The 25,499-nt window shown below is 38.3% G+C and overlaps 1 protein-coding gene across 8 annotated transcripts in view; it reads right to left on the minus strand.

Moving 5' to 3' along the window:
• The window catches only part of ENAH (ENAH actin regulator), an 89,757-nt gene that overhangs the window by 18,232 nt on the left and 46,026 nt on the right, over positions 1-25,499 (minus strand). For 6 of the 8 annotated variants that reach the window (XM_086878877.1, XM_086878876.1, XM_086878875.1 and 3 more), the window contains exons 4-5: positions 14,496-14,580; positions 198-517 (exon numbers count right to left, since the gene is read on the minus strand). In XM_086878877.1, coding sequence (XP_086735003.1) covers positions 198-517; positions 14,496-14,580 — 405 coding nt within the window. Of the gene's footprint in view, positions 1-197; positions 518-10,877; positions 10,969-14,495; positions 14,581-21,211; positions 21,313-25,499 lie in introns of those variants that run through there. The other 2 variants (XM_086878873.1, XM_023922906.2) reach the window with 2 other exon arrangements.

A 25,499-nucleotide genomic window follows, 5' to 3' on the forward strand; every position in this document is an offset into this window, starting at 1 on the left:
TGGCAGGAAAGTCAAAGCTCTTGGACTTCTTGCCATAAAAAAAAAAGGGAAGGAATTCCAGCAAAATGAAGCCTAAAATAGTGACTGTTGCTACACAGCTACACTCACTGCCATTTGTTTGTTCTCTCACACTCCATCACCCAAACACATAAAGAGCAGTCTGATGGTAGAATACGCTCGGGTTTTGAAATTCTTACCAGCATTTGAAATTCTTCTCTCTCTTTCCCATTCCAACTGTTCCCTTTCCAACTGTTCTTGCCGTTCTCTTTCTTGCCTCTCCCGTTCGAGCCGTTCGAGTCTCTCCCGGTCCTGCCTCTCCTTCTCTTGTCTCTCCCTTTCTAGGCGCTCTTGCCGTTCCCTTTCTTGCCGTTCTCTCTCCAGTTGCTCCTGCTCTAGGCGCTCTCTTTCCAGTCTTTCCCTTTCTAGCCTCTCTCTCTCCAGCCTCTCCCGTTCCATTCGTTCACGATCCAGCCTCTCCCGTTCCAGCTCCTTCTGCCTCTGTTGCTCTTGCAACTGTCTACAACAGTGAAAAAAGGAAAGAGACTAAGCTGCAAAGCGAAAACCAAAAATATCAAGCAACTGTTTACAGGACAAAGGAGATAAACTAATCAACAATCTTGGCAGCAGCGAGAACAAAAGCACAGCATTTGTACCTACGTGGAAGTCTTAATTCTAACATGCCATTTTTCTGAGCTGGATAATAGTTTTATTATGTTTACAGCAAAAAGGAATCACATATCCGATTTCCTCTTAACTAATTGAACATTCTGAGAGACAGCCTTCAAGAGGTAAGAATAGAAAGCTGATGCTGCTAATTTTTTACTAACTGATACAATCTTCCCAGTTTGGGATATGGAGTTACATTTGTTCTTTGCATGGTATTTTATACTCGAAGCAGTGAATAGAAGTACAGTGAAATAGCAGTAACACAAATACTCATTTAAAAAAACACCCCAAATAAATTATGTTTTTTGGACTAACTAGTGAGGTAGAATTTACCCAAAATTTACAGAAGCATCAAAATGCACACATGTCCATCCCCACTTGCATAGTAACACACACAGCTGAACTGGCAACAACATGAGAACACCCTGAAGGCACAGAAAAACTGGACATGGTCAAAAAAATCCAGGGTGCAGCAGCCAAAGAAACACTGCAGGGAGCTGGCAGGGTTTCCAGCTCATGGGAGTCTTTGCACAGCAAAGCAGAGAGGGGGAAGACTGAAGAGGAGGAAAACAAGTATAAGCCAGGCTGTGGAAATATCCTAAGGGTAAGAGAAAACCTTCCAAAATTCTCTGCCAAAGCCACTGGCTTGGCTGAAAGGACTTTCCTGGAAAAAAAAAAAAAAAATACAGTGGGAAAAGCTATATACCACCTTTTTGATCCTCTCTTCTCACCTTGTTTTACCTTTTCTTTAGGGTTGTTTAGGGCTTTTAAAAAGCTGTACCTTTCTAGTTGGTTAAAATACAGTTTTTTGATTTTCAAAGCTTTTTCCTCTCTTTGGGATACCTCGCTGCTGAAACAAAAATTAGGCAGATCTTCCTCCCAGCTGTGGCCAGTATGTTCCTGTCAGTACATAATACTGAAAATGTTGGTAGTTGTTGCTCTCTATTTGAATTCTTGTTTCCAAAAAAAAATATAAAATCATAACAGTTGGAAAGAAAATCTTGTCTATAAAGCACAGAGCCATTTCTTCTGCCATGTTTCAGATGCAAACTGATGACAGCTTCTCAACAAACACAAAGCACAGCCAGCTTTTAACTATAAAGTAGAGAGGAGACCTGAATTTTGAAACCTCAAGCTACCAGATGTGTGATTTCTATACTATGCCACTGGGCAATTTTAATTTGGACAGTCATTGGCAATACTCTGCTGTATAAGTAGAGTTGTAAGGACTGAATTCTGAAAAGGAACTTCAGCTGTTTCACTCCTTTTCATGCCCAGAAAATAATGAGCATAACTGCAAACCCCAGCCCATGAACTATTGTTATTGAATTCCAGCTGATGTTTTTCCTTTACAAACAAACAAAAAATTGAAATTTCATAATTTCTTTAACGAAATAAGTTCCAGTTATGCACAACAAAAGGACTTTTTTCACTACTTAGCTCATTACCCATCAAAAGCACAAAACCAGTTCTGCTCCTTTATAGTTTCTTCTCTCAGCCATATAGCAAAGCTGTAAGAGCAGTCACTATGAAATCAGAGCTGCAACTCAGCATGAGTCAATGACTGATTTTTTAGCCTCTGAAGCCCACTAAAAAGTCTGGTGATTGACCAATACACATTTGGAAGCAATGGAAGATTTCTATAAACGTTAAGAGAATATAATATAAACCACATAAATTTAAGCTCCAAAAGGTATTAAAAATATTTTTGACATATTTTTGCTTGTTCTGTACAAAACTGATTTGACTATGTGCTCTTTTTTCCCCCCCATATAAAACCTATTATTAGAGGGAAACAGGGTTTTCATCAAGGCTTACTTCAGCTTGGCCATGCTAAAAATTTTTTTTTTAATGTTTTTTTTGTAAAGGAGAGGTGGATGCACATGTATCTAAAAGGCTATTGAGAGCAGAAGACAACACTGACAGACTCCAAAGCAGCTTTGTTTATTTTTGTCATTCTTTTGCTTTCATTTGCCAGAAATGAGCATATTCTACCTAGAAATGTACACTCTGTTCATACTAAACCTAAAAAGTAGATATGGCATTTGGAATCATAAACATTTCATGTTATATTTAGTTTATAATACTGGAAGGTATCAATTCACTGGGTTTAACAGCACATCAAGCAATTGCCAGAAAATTTCTTCTGCTTAAGTTCTTCATTTCTTCACAGCAATAGAAGCTCAATATAGGTCACTCCTCACACAAGGGCAGCACTGCCAAGGCTGTTTTGCAATAAGCCAAACCAAGAGCTCTCCCATTTCATATTTCCATAAGCAAACTGGAAAAGAAACAACGAGATGCTCATCATAAAGCTCCTCAATAATATTTAGTTATTTAGGGTAGCAAGGATGATGGCTGATTATGAAGAATTACTGATAGATCTTCTAATTCCAACTAAGCTGCGAATAAAAATGGCAAGTAAAACTCCACTCAAGTGAAGCAGGGCAGAGAGAGGGAAATACCTGCTAAATTAGTTTCCAAAGGGCTGGACTTTGAGTTGTCTATGGACTCAGGAATAAGATACTAGGGTTAGAACAGGCAGTTCTACAACAACATCCATTCATTGATGTGTCCTGTTCAAAAACCTCAACCAGATGCTATACATCAAGAAAGGATCACAGAGCAGTTCAGAAATGGCACCATCTTGTCTCACAATCCCTGCATCCCTGCTCCCAGGTCAAAACAGAGAGAACAGCAGAACTGAAAAGATTCAAAGAGGAGCAACCCTTCAAAGGTAGTTCAAATGTAGCCAACACCTTCCATTTAAAAACAGTCCAGAAAGCTGGAACTCTGCATTCTGGGAAAGACAACTGGAGCTGTATGAAATCCTGAGTGATGAGGACACTCCTTCACAACAGCTGGGAGGAAAGATTCGATGCAAATAATGAGAGCAAAGCTCAGAGGAGAAGAGCAGCTCTGCACATCAGGCAGATGAGCTATGGAACTCCTTGCCAGAGTGGTTCAAAGAAAGAGGAGGAAAAAGCCCACAGGAAAAAAAAAAACCCAAAACAATCCAGCAACCATGGGAAATCCTTTAGAAGACAGAAATTGCATCATGCAGAAGCTGTTGAACCAAGGGATGCCCAGAGGATGGGAGAGCAGCAGAGGGAAGTATTCCATGTGTTCAGCCTGGCCCAGAAGGATTTGTGTCGTAACAAAATGCATCTAAGTGTTTAAATTGAAGCAAAAATTATTTCAACTGGCAATGAACACTATCAAATTATATTGGTTAAGTAAGATCTAGATGAGAAACAGTTGAGATACCCATTTTTATCCACACAGGACCTGAATAACAAAGTACTCATTATTTAGTAAATATTGAGTGACACAGTATTAAATCTTTTTTTTTTTTTTTTTGTAAAAGAATCCCCATTTTCCATTTCTTCAGGAAATAAAAGGAATAAACCCAGAATATTTTGCTAAAACAAAGTAAAGCACTTTACTTACAATACAAATGCTCTACCAAGAGAGGGCAGCAAAATACCTTGCAAGCATATCTCATATATATGAGATTAAATACTCCATTGTTGAGAATAATTTCTCATTATATGTCACTGAAGTATCCCTTTGTCAACAAAGAAAAAAAGGAAGCCGAAACAACAAGCAAAAAAAAAAAAACCCAGCCAAAAAACCCACCAAAAAACCCTCACAACTCACTACATTTCTACTGTCATTTTAAAAATTTTAATTAACCTTTTGAATAGCAAACCAAAAGGTGCACAGGTCAGAAGATCAGTAAGCCAGTAATGCAATTAAGCTGCTTTAAGACACTAGATCTCAGCAAGTGTTACAATTGTAGCTAAAAAAGATTAAAACCACATTTGATTATTAAAAAAATTTGCATCAAATCCCTCTGGTTTTGTTTAGCTGGCATTAGATAGCATAATTTTATTTTAAAATTTTGTCAGAGATCAAAATTATATTAGACAAAAGCATCAGTAGATTAAGGAGAGTCATCACACATCAATTAAAGTACATCTGAATGTCAAGACTGGTAGTTCAAGAACCCAGTGAAAGCAATACCTGAAAATCCTTCAGTCTTAGAAAGCACATCTGGCCACCAGGACAACTTCTGAAAAAGCTAAAGAGGTACTCAAAATGCCCCAGAAAGCTGTCTTGTAGAGAAATACTCATTATATTAGACAATGTGATCATTCTAACTATTTTAGAAGTGTGACTTATTAAATTGAAGAGCTAATTACATGAAATAGTTGAGCCTGCTGTAAAACTGCACGTCAGTCACACACCAGGTACTGTTACTCATATTTAGATTCAGAGTCAATTCCAGAATCTCAGAATAGCTGCCAGCTTTATCACAGGGACTGCTCATGACATTTTCTTTGTGGATTTCAATTAGCTTCATGTCAAAAACGTTTTGGGAAACTTCACTTTGGGGTGTTTTGGGGGAGGCTCTTGGTTTTGTTATTTTTTTGTGGTGCTGTTTTTAAATTAGCTTACTTTAATACTGCATCAGCTTTTAAAATTATTTCCCCTCTTGCCCTTATACTTCTGTCCAGTTAAGGAGGTACTGGGAGATGCTGTCTGAGGATAAAGAAAGAATCATATTTACAATACTAACTTGTGACTTAATATGAGCATTAATCCTGCAGTTCTTTGGGCAGCCAAGCAGCAGGAGCATGACTACATTCTTGAAATAACACATGGAGAAAAAAAAAAATGCAATGAGCAGAATTAAGCACACACTGTTGCATCCCTGCTGAAAAAAATCCCCCCACATTCTGTGATGGTGAAAGTGTTTAGAATATCTCCTACACGACAACTGCAAAACAAAATTGCAGTTAATTTACTTACTCAGGTACACACAAAGCCTTCCTGGCTTGCTCTTGATCATAAAAGGAATAACAATTAAGAAGTCCTGCTGTCTCAGCTCCTGTTATTATATGAAATGAGCCAACACCACATGCACATGGAGATCACTTTCCATTTAGCAAGTAACACTACTTCATTCAAAACCCAGTGTGTAAGATGAGTAACTAGGAAGCTATCTCAAATTAATACTATCCATTATTTTTTGATCTGTATTGGGGAGGGGAAAGGGAACAGGTGGGGTTTTAACTTCTGCTCCTGAAGGTGAATGACTGTGAGATCCTGTGATCCTTTTGCTGAAGACCTCAACAATTAAAAGAATTGAGTCCTCAATTAAATCTCTTAAAATATGGCCATTACCATACAGGTTGAAGAGAAGACAAAGATCTCAACTAGATTAAGAAACTTCAGTGTTTACTGGTAAAACAATACTCTGTTTCAGAGCAGACTTAATAGTCAGAGGAAAGCTGTCCTTTTCTGGGACACTTTTCACATTCAAGCCTCGGTATCTTTGTCACCTGCAGCAGAATTACTGTATTTGTGGAAAGACTCCTTTCACCAGAGCAAGGGTGCCTTGAAACATGAAGAAACTCCCACTGTGTCAAAACCCAGAGCTTCTGTCACAAGGCTACCAAGAGAAAAAAAAAAAACTGTGAGTAACAAATCCAGAGTTGAAACAGTTTGCAAAAGCAAAGAGCTGCCTGCTCTGGCAGGTCACCTTGCATCCTCAAGTGGAAGTTGTGCGGTACATTCACATAAATCCTCAGGATTTTAACACTAGCTTGCTTTGCTCTTGGCTGTGAGATCAAGCCATTACATTTTTTCCTAAAAGGATGATAGGAAACTGCACTGGGAAGCCCATATATCAACTTGAATAACAGAGTTCAGCCACGAACCTGCAAGGCTTCTTGTCACAAAGCCAGATACATTAAAAACAGAGGTATTTCCATGAACAGTACAAAGGCATCTTTGTATCACATCCAAATTCGGCAGGCACTGAGCTGACAGACATTCCAAGATGAACAGAAACTTGTTTGAAGTATTTAGTTTTAAAACTCACTGTAGAAAACAAAGATCCAAGACAAAGCCCGCAGAAAACAAAATATCTTGAGGAACAGACCTGACTGAAGTAATTGCTGCATTGAATGAAGAGGTCAGCTGCAGCAGATAATACATAATATTTGACAGCTGTTAGTTGTCATTTATGAATACACCAATTTCATATTTCATTCTTTGCTGCCAGAAAAGCTGTGCATCAAAGCAGGGCATCAAATCATTCAGAAAGGTCAATATGAATAATATGCCCGTTTTGTCTGCTTAAAGATACCCAAAAAAAAGGCAAATGGGGGAGAAAAAAAAATACCACTAACGTACTGAAAGAAGACAGCAGAAACCATCACTTGAGTCATTAAAATACAACATGGTCTTAAAAAACACACAAATGAGGGGAGATTTTCTGTGTCCCACATGATTTTTTTTTGCTTTTTTTGAAAAATGGTTACTTGCTTGTGCTTTACTTTTCTGAAACGACAAGGTGTGGCAGAAGAGAGACGCAAGGATGACACCCAGAAGGCAGCATGAAGCTTGCCAGACTATTTCTGGCTTCAAATATTGCAGTAATATTCTGCGCTTATTGTTCTGAAAGTTACTATTAAGGTATTCAGTGTAAGAAGCCAAATGTGGCTCTAAGAAAGTACTCAACAGAGTATGCATCTTTATTTCTATGCTTCACTAGGGGTTTCTTTATGTTTTAATGAGAAGAAAACTCGGAATAACCACTGTGCTGAAGTTCTCCAAGTAAATGTATCACATCAGCTACGATTAAAGCTGGGCTCATCAATCCAAACCAGCTGAGTTGTTCAGCCTGGAGTGTGTCAGTGTACCCAAGCTTTCGGGGCTGCCCCGAGCTCCTCTAACCCTGCCTCAACTGTGGAGCAACAAACAAGGCAGCAATGTTTTGAGTTTTATTCTCAAACGCTGTTAGCCCCAGCATGTGGGCACAGATAGCATTATCTAATCCAACAGTCACTACTTACTAGAATACATCTCACATGATGCTTCTCCTCCTCCCACCACTGAGTCACTGCAACAAACAGAGCAGCTGGCTGCAGACAGGCTACACAATGTCTGGCTGAGCCACAGGCACCAGCACCAGATGCAGGCTGACCTCAGCTCCATCTGAAGCACGCTGTCCTCTACACAGAAGCAGCTATCTTCTGATCACCAGGAACTCTGGACATCAACAGAAGTAGATACAGACACAGCCAACCTACTTTATTCCTGTTGAAACTATTAACAGGGAGAAAAAGGGCTTTGACACATTATTTTGAACTTAGCTCCTAGCTTGATCTTTAATAGTTTAATCCTCTGATCATCTTCTGCACAAGTTCAGGGAAGTGTGTCTGTTATGGCCCTTCAAATGTGCAGGAATTTATCTGAGTAATCAAAATGGAGTACCAGCATTAAACTTGCTCTTCCATCTTTAATATTAAATATTTATTCACCACTCCAAAATTCAGCATTAACCACAGAGCTTGCTCTCCTGTATGGTCACGCAAACCTACTGAATACATATCCAGTGCCTACACATTATGTACCATGGAATGAACACACACCACCCCCTAAATTTCATAATTCATGTACAATTCTCATCTTAGAAATTTGCAATCTGTATTGACATCAAACAGGCAGCCTCCACAGAGGCTGAGAATCTTCATAAATAAAAAGTACACGGATGCACCAATAACATAAGCTCAGCAGAAGTGATCAATATTTAACCTCTCTCCTAAGCAATCTCAGCTGCATAAACTTCACTTTGCGTTACCTAAACTAAACTCCTGCTCTAAAACTCTTACCAAGTCAGCTTTATTTTCTGTCAAGTGCTTGACAGTCAGGATAGCTTCTACCTGAGCATAATGCACACGGTGTCAGAGAAACCCAGACAAGACTTAGCTTGGTACAATGACCAAGAAACAGGGACTCAGAAGATCTGCCAAGTCTGACTGTTAAAGGCCAGAGGTTTGTAAAGTGAGTTTATGTATATGCTCTGGAACTGACAATTACTGCCACTCTGAACAGTGCTGTGGACCTTTGGTTCTCTAAGCAGCAGTAAGAGGTGAGACTGTTTCAAATTATGGTTGTTTTTTTAAAATTTGTATCAAACACTTTACACAATGTGAAATGATAAAGGCACGTAATTGACTATATGTATCATGATTTCAAAATACTGCAAAAATCTAGGTCCTTACAGCTGTATTTTCCAATGTTCAGGCAGTTTGCTCTTGATCAGTTACCATTACATGTAACACTTCCAATATCTCTTTGATTTTCCTTGTAAACTAATGTGGTCCGCAGGTTGGTGGTTTTCCCCTCTGAAAACAGGACGCCTACTGTGAACTCTCATTCTATTCTGATCATCAAAATCTGCAATATCATCCAACTCCTCCTGTTCTCCTTCATTCTCACGTGTCTCATCAGCAACAAGGACTCGATTAGTTCAGCAAAACACCAAAACAAATTTGATTGTTACAGATCCCACTGATGCCTGTTCTTGTGCTCCTCACACTTCCACAGAAATCCTCCTCTCTTCCACATTAACTAGGAAATTCCCTCTTGGTATCTGTAAAATGCTTTACCAAAACCCAGGAACAGCCTTTCTGCTTTTGCAAATACTGTCTGGGTCCAGTTTACTGTCCTGTGCTTTATCTGTTACCAAAGTCAAATTAACAGGCTTTCATTTCCTTGATCAAAAGGGATTTAAGAAGCTTTTATGTTATAAGCTAAACATGCATTAGCTGGAAATAAAAAGAGCTAGGTTTTATCAGTCAGGCAAAAATAAGTAGCCAGCCACCATGATAAAGACATGAAGAGACAACTAGAAACCTGAAATGTATTAGAGGAATTCTAATAGACTAAGGGATCTGTTAATGTTCTTGGATCAAACCCCATTAAGCCTAACTTTCCTAATCTCCATCTTTTCAATATATTATCTCAAACTAACAGAACATGAACTTTCCTGGCAGAAGCTAGATCACAGAAAGACACCTGTAATAATGGAATTTTAGAAAAAAGAAGGATCTCAGCAGTAGGAAAACCTACTTTAATTGGTGACTTCCTCTCAGTAGCATATTCCACCGAGTACAACTGGAACACAATTTTGTAGAAGGGAACCACAAGACCCAAAAATCTGGGAAAACATAGAGCAGCTTCTAACTCCAATTTCATGTTTTGCATTAAGCAGAAAAAAAGCCACAAAGAACTGAAAGATTTCAAAGACATTCTATCGATGTCATCAGAGTACTGCTTGATGGAAAAATGCTCTTCTCAGTCTTCTGAACAGATCAGTGTTACCAGCATCTACAGTTATGCTTTAACCATACAGCATCTATTACACCTATCCATGAAGCCAGGTGAGTCTCTGAAAACTTTATTACAAGTTGAAAGAAAATGAAACAGGCAAAAAACCCAAACCAAACAACCACACACAATAACGAAATGAACAAAACCAAAAAAGCCAACACAAACAAAAACACAAACAAAACAAAAAAAGCCCCTTTTGATTCCATCTAAACCATGTCTATGCAATTACAAACAATATGATCACATGAGTGGGACCTCTCAAACCCTACATCAAAAAGCCAACAACTCCATCATATTCACATGTATCTCTAGAGCTGTGTGCTCAGTTATAATCTAATCAATCCATATTAAATCCATTTTAAAGAAATCCTACCTCCTTGAAAGAAGCTGTTGGATAAACAGCACAATTTCAGAAGCAAAGGAAAACTGGAAGCTGTACATCTGGCCACTAACTAGGCAAAAGTTACAGGCTGTAGGAAATCAGTAGAAACAAGGCTACCAGGGACACAGCTATGGGCAAACTTTCATTCCTTTAAACTGCAATAGCTACATTGATACTGAATTGCAGGATGCAAATTTTTTTCTCTTAACATTTCTATATACGTTTTCAAAACAGGAGTATGTAATAATTACTAATATGCGGGGGGGGGAAATATAAAATATTTTTTAAAATAAAAATATTATTTTTACTGTAGTTAAAAATTAAGATTAGCAAAATTCAGAAAAAAATTGTTTTAATCTGTAAAATAAGAATTTTGCCTTCGAGCCTCTTAGTAAATAAGAAACTGCTACATCTGACAGTCTCTGAACTTGCACTAAAACTAAGAATCCTTCCACAGGATGTTATGAAAACCACACCATATCAATACTAAATTCTAGCACAGGCACACCCTGCATTCTCTTGAACAGTATCATCATAAACCAAACTAATCCTATAAGCAAATGAAGTATTTAATAACTACAATATCTCTTAATATTCTGCTGTTGCGTTTTGCAAACTTGTAATGTTTTCAAGTACTTACGAAAGAATTCGGTCAAGTTTTGGTCCATGACGTCCCTGAAGGACAGTAGGGGGCTTGTACGTCCTCATCATTCCTTACTATCTGTACAGTTCCTCTGTTCCTGGAGCTCCTGGTCTCTTTATTTATGAAGTGGTGACCATTTTGAAGTTATTTATAAACATTAACTCATTAAATTCCCAAGTGTCATATTAGATACCAACTCAGTGACTCATATTCCTGACAATGTATTTACCACGGCTGGGAGAGAAGGTAAATTTACATGCACGAGTAGCACACGCAGGCATGCCATGAACTAATCTTGTATTTTAAAATGGTCTTTGGCCTTAGGTAACTCTGGAGTTATTAACAAATACGTATGTCAACTGAAGCTGGCTCATTATCAATCAGTGGAATTTGGAAACGCTGCCTGGCCACCATTCTGACAAAATGAAAAAGAACCCACAGAACAAAATACCCCTTCAGTTTTGAGGATCAAAAATGGAAGCTGGAGTGTTTTAAAGCTTGCTATTACTGTACTTACTTGAGTGCAAGTTATGGAAAATTACAGCTAGCTTCAAGTACTCCCTGAGAGGGAAAGCATGTGCCATTTGTTAAGGTTTCTTAAAGGACAGTAACAAAGTTATCAATTCACCAGAAAAATTACTTCATTACACCTTATGTGTAATCTTGGCTTCATAAAAACCTTAGTGTTTCAGATGGCACATCTGGTAGCAGCCTTAGAAACTGTATCACTGCACAGCGAGCAATACAAATATTTAAGTAGGAAGCTCTGCAGCAAAATAAACAAATACTTTAGCACTTTTACCCAAAATGCAAGGGCATCTAAATCCTTTGTAGAATAAAAATCTCTGAACCAAAATAATGTACTTCTGCTGGCAATGAACTAATTTCACTCTTCAACTCCCAATTTTCCCAAGATTCCTGAACACTGGTTATGAAAGCAAAGGCAAACATCATATCGGTTGAAGAGCTCTCTTTGTCACATCACTCCTCACTGGTCAGTCCTTTGGCAAAATATTTCTGAAGAAATGTTTCTATTTCTGCCTAGGAAAACCCTGAAGGTCCAAACCACATAATTTAACTTTGAAATTAGTCCTTCTCTGAGCAGAGGGTTAGACTAGACCTCCACAGGGTCCCTTTTTCAACTTTTAATTTTCATGCAAGCAGATACTTTTCTCCAGCTTAGAATGATTTAAAAGAAATTTTCCTGCACTTAAATGGGAGTCAGTTACACACTACTAAATCCAGGTACACCTAAGAGGAGAGACATGAGAGCAGAACTCAAAGACAACTATTATCAAGCCACATTTTAAAGAAAATCCCCACCCAACAGACACACATTCCACAAGCCATAGACTTGGCAAAGGCTTTCTTCTGATCCATCACAAACCCCATGTTCCTTCCCACGCAGTAACATTTATTCCCATTTCTTGCATTCCCTGTAGTCTTACTGCTCCCCACAGGATTCAAGTCTGCCCACACTGCCTTTACCCTTCACTGAGATTGGAAATGTCACTTGTAGATATGTTAAAAGTAATATATACTTGAACCTTTTCTTTCCAACTATTTACTACTCTCTACATTATGGTAGTAACTCTTGTTCTTACAGTCTGAAAGCTGCAAGAAAGTTACTACAGAAGACAAGTTCTAGCTTAGAGTTCATTGAACTTTATTGTAACCATATAGTTACAGGAGTAATGAGACTGAAGGAGCATTTGTGATATGTTTTAACAAAATTACATGTTCTTCTTAAGCTTAATGACACAGCAGCAATAGTCTTTCCACGGACAATCTGTCTAGCAGCATGAGTAAACACTCACTCCAGTGCTACATCCTTGTTTCAGGGAAAAACAAAACAAACCCAGAACCAGACTTCAAAGAGGACATTGCATTAAATGGAAACAAGTAGAGCATACTGATCAAAAAAGCCAAGCCGTAAGAATGCCATCTGATAGGATGTCCCTCACATACCAAAAATTTCAGGAGACTTTCAGAGCTCTTAATATAGGGCCACACTTTTTTTCTGAGGAGATGCCAATCTACAATGCTTCTCTCAAAAGCATTTCAGCATTATAAATTTCAGATAATGCAGCCTTCTAAAAGAACAGACAGCAAATTAAAATACTAAAAGCCACTAATGTAGGACAGAAAAAAATATCAAAAGAAAAAAGGCTTTTTAAAAGTCTGTCAAAATAAGTGACATAAAAGACTTTTATCATGACAGCAAACTTGCACATAAAAACATCAAACAGACAAATTTGTAATGAGCTTCTTGCTATTTGTTTTTAAACAAGGTAACTTTCGGATAAAGTGATTCCTGCTCAGATTTAAGAACACACAGAAGAAAAGAAAGACAAGTATGACCAATTTTGATGTCAACCCTTTGTGTAACATACATAGCTTGTTTATCAAGTGAATTATTCCTAAATTGGCAATCTAGTTCTGCTCACCTTTTCATGAACAAACTAAACGCTGAATAGCAAAATAGAAAAAAACTTCTAATTAGACCCAGCATGTTTAAGCATTCTTCCAGTTACCAGAAGAAGTTATTGAGTGCATTTACACCATCAGTCTGGACCACCTCCCATTTATTCAAGGCTCCTGGTTCCCTGTATCTGTCCTGCATGTTCCCAGCATCCCTTCAGGAAGGGAACAGCTAATCTCCTCGAAGTATTTCGATGGTAAAATAATCCAGGACAGCACCACAGGCAATGTGCTTGGGACAGCCCAAGGTCTTACTGTTTTCTCTTAGCCCAGTGCAGCACTGTCCTACAAGACTTTGCCACTTCATACACTCATAACCCAAACACTCACCATACAGCACCACCCCATATTGCCACAAAACAAAAGTGGGAATATGGAACCAAAGACAACGTAGAAATTGGGTGCTTCATCAATACATAATGATTATTAAAAGAAATAGGAAAAAAACCCGCATGTTCAAAATGCTACAGGTCTGAAAAAATATCCCACAGGGATAGAAATGGAATGGAACAGCTCAGCTTGGAGGAAGCACCCGCTGGTCAGGGGAACACAGATCAGTCACTGAGGGCAGCACAGATACAACCAGCACTGTTCCAGCTGAAAATTAAACTGTTAAAGGCTCTATCAATTTATATACTAAAAAAGCAGAAAATTAAGTTTTTTTGCTAAAGAATAAGGTGTAAAGGCAAACAAGATTTCCAATAGAATGTTCTGATTTCGTACATCCACACTCAGGACAAAAACCCTGTCATTCATGATGACTCAACTCTCTGCTTCTAAAACTTCCTCTCTTGCTTGCTGCTTTTTTCAGTGTCAAAAACTGAACACACAACAGTCACTGGAAAATTAATTAGCCTGGTTGAAAATGACAACAGTGAGATCTCCCAAGGCTTCCCCTCTGATCTTCAACTATTTCCTGGCATGCCAATTCCAACTGCATTGTTTGAATGGGCAGAGAAGATGAACAAGGGATTCAGAGACAAAGCTTTTACAGAGGGGCGCTAATGAAAACTGTGCACATACAAATGCTGTCCTCATGCAGGACAGCAATACAAAGTCCTTGACATTTATTTTCTCCTCATTAGGAGTTATCACTTCCTTGACCTGAACAGCTGTTTGCTTTTAATACCATACCTTCTCTGGATTTCCATTTCTTCTTGTGATGGACCATTTTGTACTTGAGGGGGAAGCTGTGAATTCTGTCGAGGCAATGTAGGACCTAAGAGCAAAGACAGATCGTAAATTAATGGTTTGAATTTTTACCATGCAAAAAAAAGCACAAAATAAGGAAAAAGGCCAGCCATCACACAGCATTTTAAGAACTGCTCACTTCTGCTTTTTAAGCCAAACAAGCTCAACAACATAATGCAGCAAATAAAAACTGCAACCTCACGCATGTAGAATGTTACCTCACACATCTGCAGAATGAATTCATTTCACATGGATGGAAAAGTCCCACAGAAATGCAAAACAAACTTTCTATATAATGGAATTTGACAAAAGCTTTGAAAAGCACTCCAAGTCTGAATTTTTCTTAAAACAACAAACAAATATTCTTGGAGGAGCAGGAAAGGCTCAAAAAATTAAAACACTCACCTAAATAGAACACTGGAAAAGGGGGAGAAAACAGAACAAGGAAAAAAACACAAAAGAACAGGAGAAAAATCATCAGAACCATATCACCACATTGAGAGAAGGAAGATAAAGTATGCTTCTACAAGTCACACCAAAATTTACTCAGATTTCAGGTCATCAAATTGGATCAAAGACCTTTTTTGCATAGGTAAGTATTGTGTCCAAAGGAATGGGGGAATATAAACAAATGTGCAAACTGTGAATTCTGCTAAGCATAAGAGAGGCAGAAGGAAAAGTCATGTAAAATCATCTTCAGCCTTTACTGATGGGAAATTCTGAACCAAACAACTTCCAAGTAATTGTCTATGTGAGACCTGTATTCTAGGGAAAAAAAAAAAGCGCCTTACCATTTTAATCACAAATGTATTTACAGCACAAAAAAAAAGTGTGAAAAAAAGTGAAGGATGAAGTGTGGAATGGAATGGAATACAGGAGACCATGAATGCATTGCTGCTGTCAGACTGTATCCAGGAAATTATTTAGACTATAGCTATGCTCAAGATTATGGAATTTATAAGAAACAAGAATTAAAATCAATTAAAATGTCAAGTTTTGAAAATGTCCAAGAGCAAGCAGCAATTTCTCACTGAAATTCCACCAAATTAGTTAGAGTTACAGAGTTGTAATGAGATCTTCCCTGTCTGAAATATCAAAACCCAGAATTTTTTCCTATCTGGACTTGTGAAAGTCACCGAAACCCATAAAAAGACCATGTGTAATACACTGACACATCATGGACAGGCAATTTCCTTGAGACACAGCAAACAAGTCCCTTGTTTAAAAGCCATACAAAAAGATTAATTTCCTCAGAATGTCATAGTACTGTGTCCACTGTGATCTTTAATCATGAAAATTATAGAAGTGTACACTATCTATGTACCCTGCAATTACAAAAAGTAATGGAATTTAATTGTGGAAGATAAAAGCAGGCAGTGTACTACAGAGGTGGTGTCTTCCTTTAGTTATTTTTCCAGCAAGCATTAGGCCCTTATACCTAATGGCTTGTTGCTGCTTGGGATGCACTATTTTGGCTTCAAGTATCTCCAAGAGACACCCACAGGTATAAAACCTATAGTATTTTAAATGCAAAACACTGAACTGCAATGATAAATTAATAATTAAATTATCATTATGTAGAAATATCTGCCACGTGGCTCATCTTGAAAATTCTTCTACTTTAAAACTTCCATAAGATGCATGTCCTCCTCTCCTCTCCCCTGTGTGACAGGTGGAAAGCTTTAATGCCCATTAAGCCATGACTGCAGCTCCCAGGCAGCTGGGCTATTTGCTGCACCAGGCTGCAGCCTTTCATGGACTTTTACAAGTAGACACAATCCAGCAGCAGTTAAAGGTGCTATAAGCACCACTGCTGCTGCTTGCCATGCCCAACAGAACACTTGGAGTAAGTCAAGGCTCACACCTTGAGCTGCAAACTGCAAGCAACACTAAGTATCAGGTATGTGAAGAAATTCCCATCCTATTCCTCAGAAGGAAACACACTGATCTAAAAATTAATAATGAAGAACAACAAAAAAAAAAAAAGGTTACAAGGTGTCTGTATACCAACCAGAACCACTTTGTACTAAAAATGCAGTAAAAATGAGAAGTTGAAGCTTCTACCAATTTAATCTTTAAGAGTATCTAAGTTTTTTTTTTGAAGAAGGTATTATCATGCTGCAGTAGCTGGATGCAGACCACCACTCTCCAACCTCTCTACCCTTAGTCCTTCATTATCCAACATTTCCAGAAAGCAAACACCAAGCTTCAGCTGCGCTGGCTATTCCAACATACCTAGCTATGAGAAAACCTGTTCTTGCAGCCTCCAAACTTTGTTCCAGAGCACTGTCCTTCAGAAAACCACATTATCCATCAATTCTACACAAGGCAAACAAGTCAGCTTTAAAATGGCCACCCTACTCCAGTGATGGGCTTCTTTCACAGCTATGCACACAGGAGACAGAACAAAATCACCTGCTGGCAATTAACCTCGTGGTTCCAGTACTTCTTATGCATTTTTGCCACAAGGAAATGCAACCTGAGTATACCAAAGGCTTTCAAGAAAGGAAAGTTCAGCTCCCAAGTCATCCATCCTGTTTTCTTATGAAATTTCCCTCTGCAGCCACCCTGCTAACAAACATTAGAAAATTAAAGGCACATGCCAGGTGGAAAAGTGTGTTTTATCCTGGCAGGTTTATTACAGCAAGCAAAGACTGACTACCACTTCATTACTAAAATACAACTGCCTGGGTAGCAGGACAGGTGGTATATTAAATAAACAGGAACTAGCTAATAAAATCCTCTCTCAGAGGCTTTTGAACACTTCAAGATACTTCAGAAACATCAACCCCCATGAGAAATACTCAGATACTGCCTGGAAAAGAACTCTGATCCTCCTACAGGATCACTTTATCTTCAGAAGCCAATATAAGCCAAGTGAGAGATGAGGCTGAATGGTCTATTCATTCTGAGTTTTAAAGAAAACCTAACATCTCTTTTTTTCTAAAAAAGCACAGATGGTGCACTCTGCAGCACATTCTGACAGACAGAGGATATAATTTCATACTAATTTGTTCAGCAGCCATTCCAGTTTCAGTGCTTTCTGTTTTTCAGCTTATTCTCACCTTTGCATCACCCTTCCTCCTCTATGACAGTTCAGTCAACTGTATGGTGAGAGATGGACTGGAAATCTAACACATTAAAAATCCCAGGGAAAAAAGCCTGCATTGAGCATTCCCACCAGCTAGATGACAGCCAGACCTGGTTCTTCATGTTGTCACACAGACAATTATAGTGGCATCAACATCACACATCAGAACATCAACATTAGACTGCTGGGGACTGCTTGAACCAAACCAAGCATCCCAAACATCACCCTTTTACACCACAACCAGAGTTACAGTTTATCAAACTCCTCAATTTTTCAGCCCTAATCGACTGGTTACCTTGTATCTCTATTCAAAAGCCAAGCCAATTGCAGTTGCACAACCCTATGAAAGCATAACTGGCAATCTGGGGAAAGAAACACATGGTTTGTCCTCCCTCAATGTCTTTTGTTCCTCTGCTGCTTTCCAGTTACCTTGTCTGTTTTGGAGTGTCACACCACACCCTACCCCACTTTTAATGCCAGCTGCATTGTATGTTATCAGTGTTGACACTGGCTGATATTGAAAATAGCACATTCCTATAGCCTTAAAAAACCCCAAGCATCAGCTGTTCAAGATTGGCACAACACATGTCCTGCAAGTCATACACTGAGCTACAGTTTGTGCTTTCATTTGGCTGGACAGCCTTACATGGGAGCTGGTAACATAAGGATGGGTGAAATGGGGTTTGGGGGGGACCAGTGGGGCAGTCAGATCATGGGAAATCTTCCTCAGAATGCCACATGCTCCAATTCAAGAAGGCAAAACCACAGAAAACCTCACTCCTGCAATTACTGTATTTCAGAGTACAGCAGAAAAAGACAAGCCCTAATTTCTGAATAAATCTAGAAAAGCTGGTCAACTATCCATGTAAGAATTTTAGTTTGAGGTGAAGACCTCCATTTTCTCCCCAGAGAAACAGTTTATATAAACAACTCAGTAACTAAGAATTTCCACTTGTTCACTTCTCAGTATGTTAGTGCCAAAACTAAGCAGTGTTCCAATTATACAGCCTGACATCCAAATCGAAGTATGACTTTTTTTGACTGAGATATGTCTTTTAGAAGTCTTTTCAAAGACTGAAAGTGGACAGCAAATTTATTTGTACACGTATATGGTATAAACATAAGGGAACCGGCTAATCACAATCTTTAGAAAATATTTTCTTTAAGGACAGATTGAATACTTCTATTAATCAAAGCCCACACCTCAGGCAAGAGTTCAAAGCTACAGCAAAAAAATATGTTTTTTTTCTTAGGGTATATAAGCTTATTTTTTTAAAAAGTGTTTTACTAAATGGTAAAATGTATTCTGAATGAATGGAAAGCAGGCTTTTCAGAGATCTGTGTAAGAAGCAATAGGAACAATGGCGAAGTATCCCTCTTTCATGTGTTTCCAGCTCCTTCTCCCACTCAGAGCCTGTCCTGCTCTAGGCCATGCCAGAACAAAGTCTGGGCTGATTTGCTAACCAGCCTCAAGCAGAACCAAAACCACGTCACTCCTGGAGCCCTGGAAGTGTGTTACGGGTTCACGTGCAAGACTACGATGGCCAAAAACAAGGGCATTAACTAGTGACAAAACTTTCTCTCGTATTTCTGTCTGGGTGAATCATCTTCCAGCCAAGACTTCCCTTCAAACTTCCTCACTCACAGTTATCACTCTGGAAATACCTTCAGCTGAGTTAATTCAATCATCACTCCAAACCTGAAAGTAAACTCTTTCCACTCCACAAGCTGTTTTAACTTGATCAAGGTAATAAAAGGCAATGAGAATAACAAAACTATGCATTAAAACACACATGAATTTAAGTGGAGGTAAGCCTTCTATCAGTGCCAGCAGAACCCCCTATCAGTGCCAGCAGTGCCTTGGAAGGCAGGCACTGATAACCTGGGAGCCAGGCTTGGCTCAGCACCAGTGTGCTGGGGGACCTCAGCAGCTTCCAGCTTCCCTCTGCCACCCTTTCATGCTGGGGGACATAAAGCTCCACCAGCAGGCAACTACTGCTGCATAATGAGACTACAGTACCACAAACTTAAAGGAGCGAGTACTGAAGTTAAACATCTCAACACTATCTACTGTGGGATATTTATAGCTTCTCCTCCACCCTTAGCCCTGTCAAAATTTGTTTAAATAGCAATGTTATAGGTGATGACTGTCACTATTGGTAGATACTGTATAATACTAGAGAAATGAGCCTAACCAAGGTATATTTCACAACTATCTTCATGACTTTTATGAAAACACCCTGCTCCCAAAAGGCAGATTTAATCTATCTACAACTTCTACTGATATCATTTTTAAAGACAACACTATAAACCCTCAACAGTAAAACATGCTGATATTCCTCTATGTTTAGTAAACAAAATTTTATTCATAAATTAATGTACTTCTATTTATATTTGCCATTCAGTTTAGACCAGCTACCAGATTTTAATTAAACTCTTCACCTAAAACTTAATGCTTTCACACAATGCACCACTAATTCTGAAGAACCAAAAAAAAAAAAAACCCAAAAATCTAGAAACACCATACAGGCAACCCTAAAAGGTCTGTATAACTCTGAAAACCTAGCAACCCTCCCTTCATTTCCAAACACCACAACTAACACTTAAGATGCTTTCAATAATCTTATGTGCAATTACAATGAAGAGGAAGTACTCTGTCCAATGAACAGGTAGAACGTCCTGTAAGGTCAACATTTTGCTGCATAAATCAGGATTACCTAAATCAGTATTAGCTATTATAAACAAGTAGTAACAACCCAAAAATATTTTTAATCAATCCCACATTTAAAAGGAAGGGGAAAATCTTGCTAGCAAGACCAGAGATATTATCCAACTTTTGACAACACAGGTAATAAAAATACCATCATGTTACTCCTGTTCTGACAGGGAGTGCTGACAGCCTGTTCCAGAGGCTTGCTAAGAGTGCAGGTATAGCATAATTACTTCATTGCTGTAGAATTTTTCTTCTCCCAAAACAAGTTTTAGCATGACATGAACCAAAACAGTACAAAGAAAAGCACCCCCCAAGCTCCACATACACTTTTCTTATTTCAGTCTTCTGTATTCTCTCTATATATTCCAATTAGGCAACCCCAATTTTTGTTTCAGTTTGCATTTCCCAAAGATATTAAATTATTCAATCCATGATTCGACTGCATTCCCCTATCAGCAAGGATTTAATTACCTATCTCTGCTGGAAGAGAAAGGACTGCACATCAATATACAGCTGTGAATAAAGATTTGTTTATTTAATAACTGGACAACCTAACTTCTAGAGTTACTCATTCAAGAGGAATTCAAAAACCTTGAACCACAGGGGCTTTTTCCCCTCCAGGGTCAGAAAAACAAAATAATGACACCTTGGAAACAAAAAAACTCCTCTGTTTCCTAAGTTTTCCTCTGAATTAAACTGTGGTCTAAGGCAATACTAGACCAGATTCACTGAAGCTCTTCCTGACCTTGCCTTCATATCCAGAACAATTAAGAACTTCTACAAATTAGTACAAAAAACATCTCAAATCTTACATCTATGTAATTCTATAGAAAGAATTAAAATAGACTTATTTACTGTTGTGACATCCTTTCTTCAGTTCTTTTGCCGCTTTCATCTTCTGCAACAAACAACTCCGAGGACCTCCCCAGACGTAAATTACACATCTATAAACCTCACACTTGGTTTCCTATTCTCTTAGCAAGGCTTTCCTGAGGCTGAAGATAGATGCCAGACAAAGCAACACCAATTCCAGCTGAACTAGAAGGTGCCTTTTGCAGCAAAACTGAGTATGATACTCCTTTGTTCCTCCCAACACAAGCTTCCCTTACATGACCTTATTCCTTCAAAGAAATAATCCATTGTCTCACATATCAGAGAATTCTCAGCCGTCTAATTTCCTTTCATTGAAGCTTTTCTCTTATTCCAGAGCTACTTTGATTGCAACAATGAGCCCTACTTAATGCAGATATGAAAATTTTCTTTGTAATGCAATGTAAAACCTTTGCAGCAAGCTGTCATCTCCAGACAAGACCAATTACTGAATAACACTGCACACAGCCTTAGAGCCAGAAACCCTCCTCATCTGACCTCTTATTAAACTTGATGACATGCACTTGTCATTTGATGAAGGTGTCACTTCTGACCACGATGAACAGTTATTTAACTTAACGAGCACTAAGTCTTTCAAAATTTTCCCAAATGAGTGCCAGAAAAAAACCTTGGTTCACTTTCAATGCATTTCTGAAACAGTGTGGGGCAGGAATCTGCAGTATTTAATTCTTTAAAATTCCAGGACAAAGTCCTGTGTCGTCCCTTCTCTTCCGGATTTGCAGGTTGCCTATAATCTGCCCAACTAGCTAGCAGGAAAATAGGGTTTGCTAATGCAATCATTCAAACCAGAATGGAGCTAAAACACTTTGACATTTAAATAACTAAACAGAGTTCAACCATTCGAGAAGTTAGGACATTCATTTTATCAGTCCTATAATTCAGGGGGAAGATAAAATCCTAAATCTGCAGCACATTTGGAGCAGTTTCACTGATAAGGCAGCCATTGCTTCTGAGTCCTTTGAGACAAACCTGCACTGTTTTTTTAGCAGAAAGCTGCCATTTGCAGTAAAGCCTTTACTCTTAACTTCAGAGATTTTTACTCTGCATTCTGAACTCATCAGAAGGACAAAAAGCCCGTCCCTGTGAGCTCAGCAGTGCCTTGACTCCAGCAGATCCACTAGAGGGAGATCCTAAATTAAACAACCTCCAATTTTGCCAGCAGCCAGCAGAACAGCTGAGGATGCCAACTAAAAGATCAATGACATTTTTCAAATATATGCAAGAGAAGGAGACCATGATTTAATTTTATTTTAAAAAGTGCAAGAGAGCCATATCCAACAGCTGACTTGCAAACCAAAAGGATGTACACAACTTAATCTTTAATATCCCTCAGAAGTCCTTTAAGACTTCTATGAACCCTCGCTTAAAATTTAAAATTCATCTACAGCTTTATGAATTTCTGAATAGTATGCTCAGCTAACATTAAAACTGCTTTCCTTTTATGAATAAAATACAACGCAAAATAAGCAAGCTGATGAAATAAATTGCTAAAATGAGAAAGCACAGCAGAAAATAAGGATACTGCAAGAATCTAACCTTAACTGGATTTAATTCTAGAATAAAAGGGAAGCTATCTATGTAGGATTCCTTTATTTTATTTGAGTTGGAGATTCTAGATGCCATTTTGGATACAGTAGAAAACAAAGGAATTTATTTAAACTAGTAGAGACAAGTTGTCATCTTCAAGTACAGATTTTTGAAGCAGTATCAGCAAAATACCAACGAGAACTGCATGTGTTGGACATTTTTAAAAGCCAAGCAGATACAATGAAAGAAACAAAACTAACCACATATAATGTATTGATCATCACATATCAGTGTAAGTTTATTTTATGACACATACCCTCCCAACACCTTTTCAGAAAGAGTAATTTGTTTATAAAAGGGAGGCAGTTGCAATCCATTTCCTAAAATGAAGAGCAAATATTAAGAGCCTCAGAGCCAGTGACCCATCTAAGTAAATATTCATCTATTTCAGAGATGCTGGGGGCGGGAAGAACCCTAACACCAAGGATTCATTTCTAGCTGCACTTTTGGGAAATTATACCAATTACAGAGAAACAAAATTTATTGAACTTTGAGCATGGAGCACAATTAGTTTGTTTCTAAACTGCAAGCCACTTAGCAACCTATTTCCATTATTGAAGCAGCATGTTCAGAAAGATACTTGATCTTTTTTACTTCTTACACTGATATGGGTCAGAAAAGTAACATCTAGATTATTGACAAACTTACCAGCTGATAAACTTAGGAGCACTTGTTGACAGTACTCTAACACAGAAACATTATGAACATTTATCTTTAAACACTGGACATGATATGAGGCTGAGAGAGCAATTCCATGTGCCTTATTAGGATTTTTGTCTTTTTTTTTTTTTAAAGCAGCAGTGCAAAACCACTCCTGCTGAAACAATGCTGATAATGTTAAGGTTTGGTTTTATTTCATCTTGATGGAAGCTAGGGCACCTATCTGTCTGTCACACAGATGACAGCTGATCTTAAACCGCTATAGCCCTTGGCTGACAGGAGCCAGGGAAGAACAATTATCTCCTGTGCTCACCATTAGCTTGTGATGCAGCTAATTAATGCATTTTGACTTGTGCCTGCTGCTACCAAATCAAATTCACAAGAAGGAGAAACAAAGTGACTACCCTGTAATTCAAAAAACTTAAAGGTTACACCCAGGCACTTTCAAACTTTCATAGTTACAAAGCTTAATTCATTTCCATCTCAGAATTGTTGAGAACAAACCAGAGGACAACAGCACTGTAGTCAGCACCCAGGCTGTGACAAATCATATACAGTTATGAAATTTAACAGTAGTAAAATTTTGGTTTTATCCAAGTCTTTACAAACTGAAGTGGCATCTCTGTTTAGTAAAGTTTCTACTACTAAACAATATAACGATGCAGCAGCCCACAAACACCTTGCATAAAGTAGCAAGAGAAAGAGTCATTAGACAAATTACAAGCCAGAAAAACCAAAAAAGGACACATTGTCTAACTAAAAAATGAGCAATGCCATCCCTGCCTATGTCATTTCAGCCTCTCTAGCAGCTCAGGTTTAGCGTTATGAAGAGTTAAACTAAGCTACGAAGGTATGGATATGCATATATACACACTGAAACACATAACAAATTCTTCAAGTACAGGTAATGGGAAAGAACTTAAACCCTTCAAACCTGTGGTAATTACCATTAATCAGGCCTTTTCATCAGAAGGGTACAAACCAACACTTCACGTGTTCCCAAATGTTGGTCGGGAGACAGGAGATGAACAGTCAGAATACATGAAAAGTTTACACCTGAGTAACCCTTAGGGAAAGCAGAACTGAGGAATTTAGAAGAGAAAACACCCAGCTGAGAGGTAGGAGACTGGGAATCACAACTGGGTTATTTTAGCAGGCAAAAAGAAACCTCCTAACTCTAGCTATCAAAATTTCTATTTTGGCCTCCTAAGTTGCATAACAGTGTAAGCACCGCAGAATGTACCATCCACAGTCTAGACAGCTTAGTTTCAAAAGGTAAGTCTTGAAATGACTACCAGAATAAAAACCAACTTGATAAAGCCACCTTTTTTGCTGTAGTTGAGACAGCCCTAGTATAGTTATCTATAGCCTCTCTTCTACACAGGAGAAAGAAAACTGGCACACAAGTACTATCTCTTGTTACATGGGCAATCTTTAAAGTTTAATAAGGACAAAAGAATTCTATTTGGTTACAAGAACACAAAAGACTCTTAGTCTTTTAAAAGAAACTCTCTGTGTGTGTGTCACAGTGTTACACTGATCATTTTGCTGTGGAGCTTACCTAGAATATGTTATAGATATCAGCAGAAGACTGAAAGCCAGGCATTTTTCCACCACTGTTTTATAAACCTATGCCAACCTGGTCTTCAAACAAATGAAATTACAGACCAGGTGTTTAAATAGTATGTGCTCATCTGAATGTTAACCCTGGATTCAAGGCCTCTGAGCTAGAAAACTCTGTATGGTAAGAACTGCCAGAGAAGATTACCTGAATTCCAAAGTTTGGAAGGAAAAAACTTCACATTTTTATAATAAACCAGTAATCAGTGAGAAGCAAAAATACTAACACACAGTAGGAACCTGGATGTCTCTAGAAATCCTGAAAAGCATCCTTGTTACAAGGTACATGCTTCTTGGGCAGGTCTTTTTGTTTTGCTTCCTTAAAAAAAAGGCAAAGACAGCAGTTTCTGTATCTAATACAGAAACATAAAAATTGATTTGCTTG

Source organism: Cyanistes caeruleus, chromosome 2 (genome assembly GCF_971803275.1).
Source record: "Cyanistes caeruleus chromosome 2, bCyaCae1.hap1.1, whole genome shotgun sequence".
In the NCBI taxonomy this organism is placed as follows: domain Eukaryota; kingdom Metazoa; phylum Chordata; class Aves; order Passeriformes; family Paridae; genus Cyanistes; species Cyanistes caeruleus.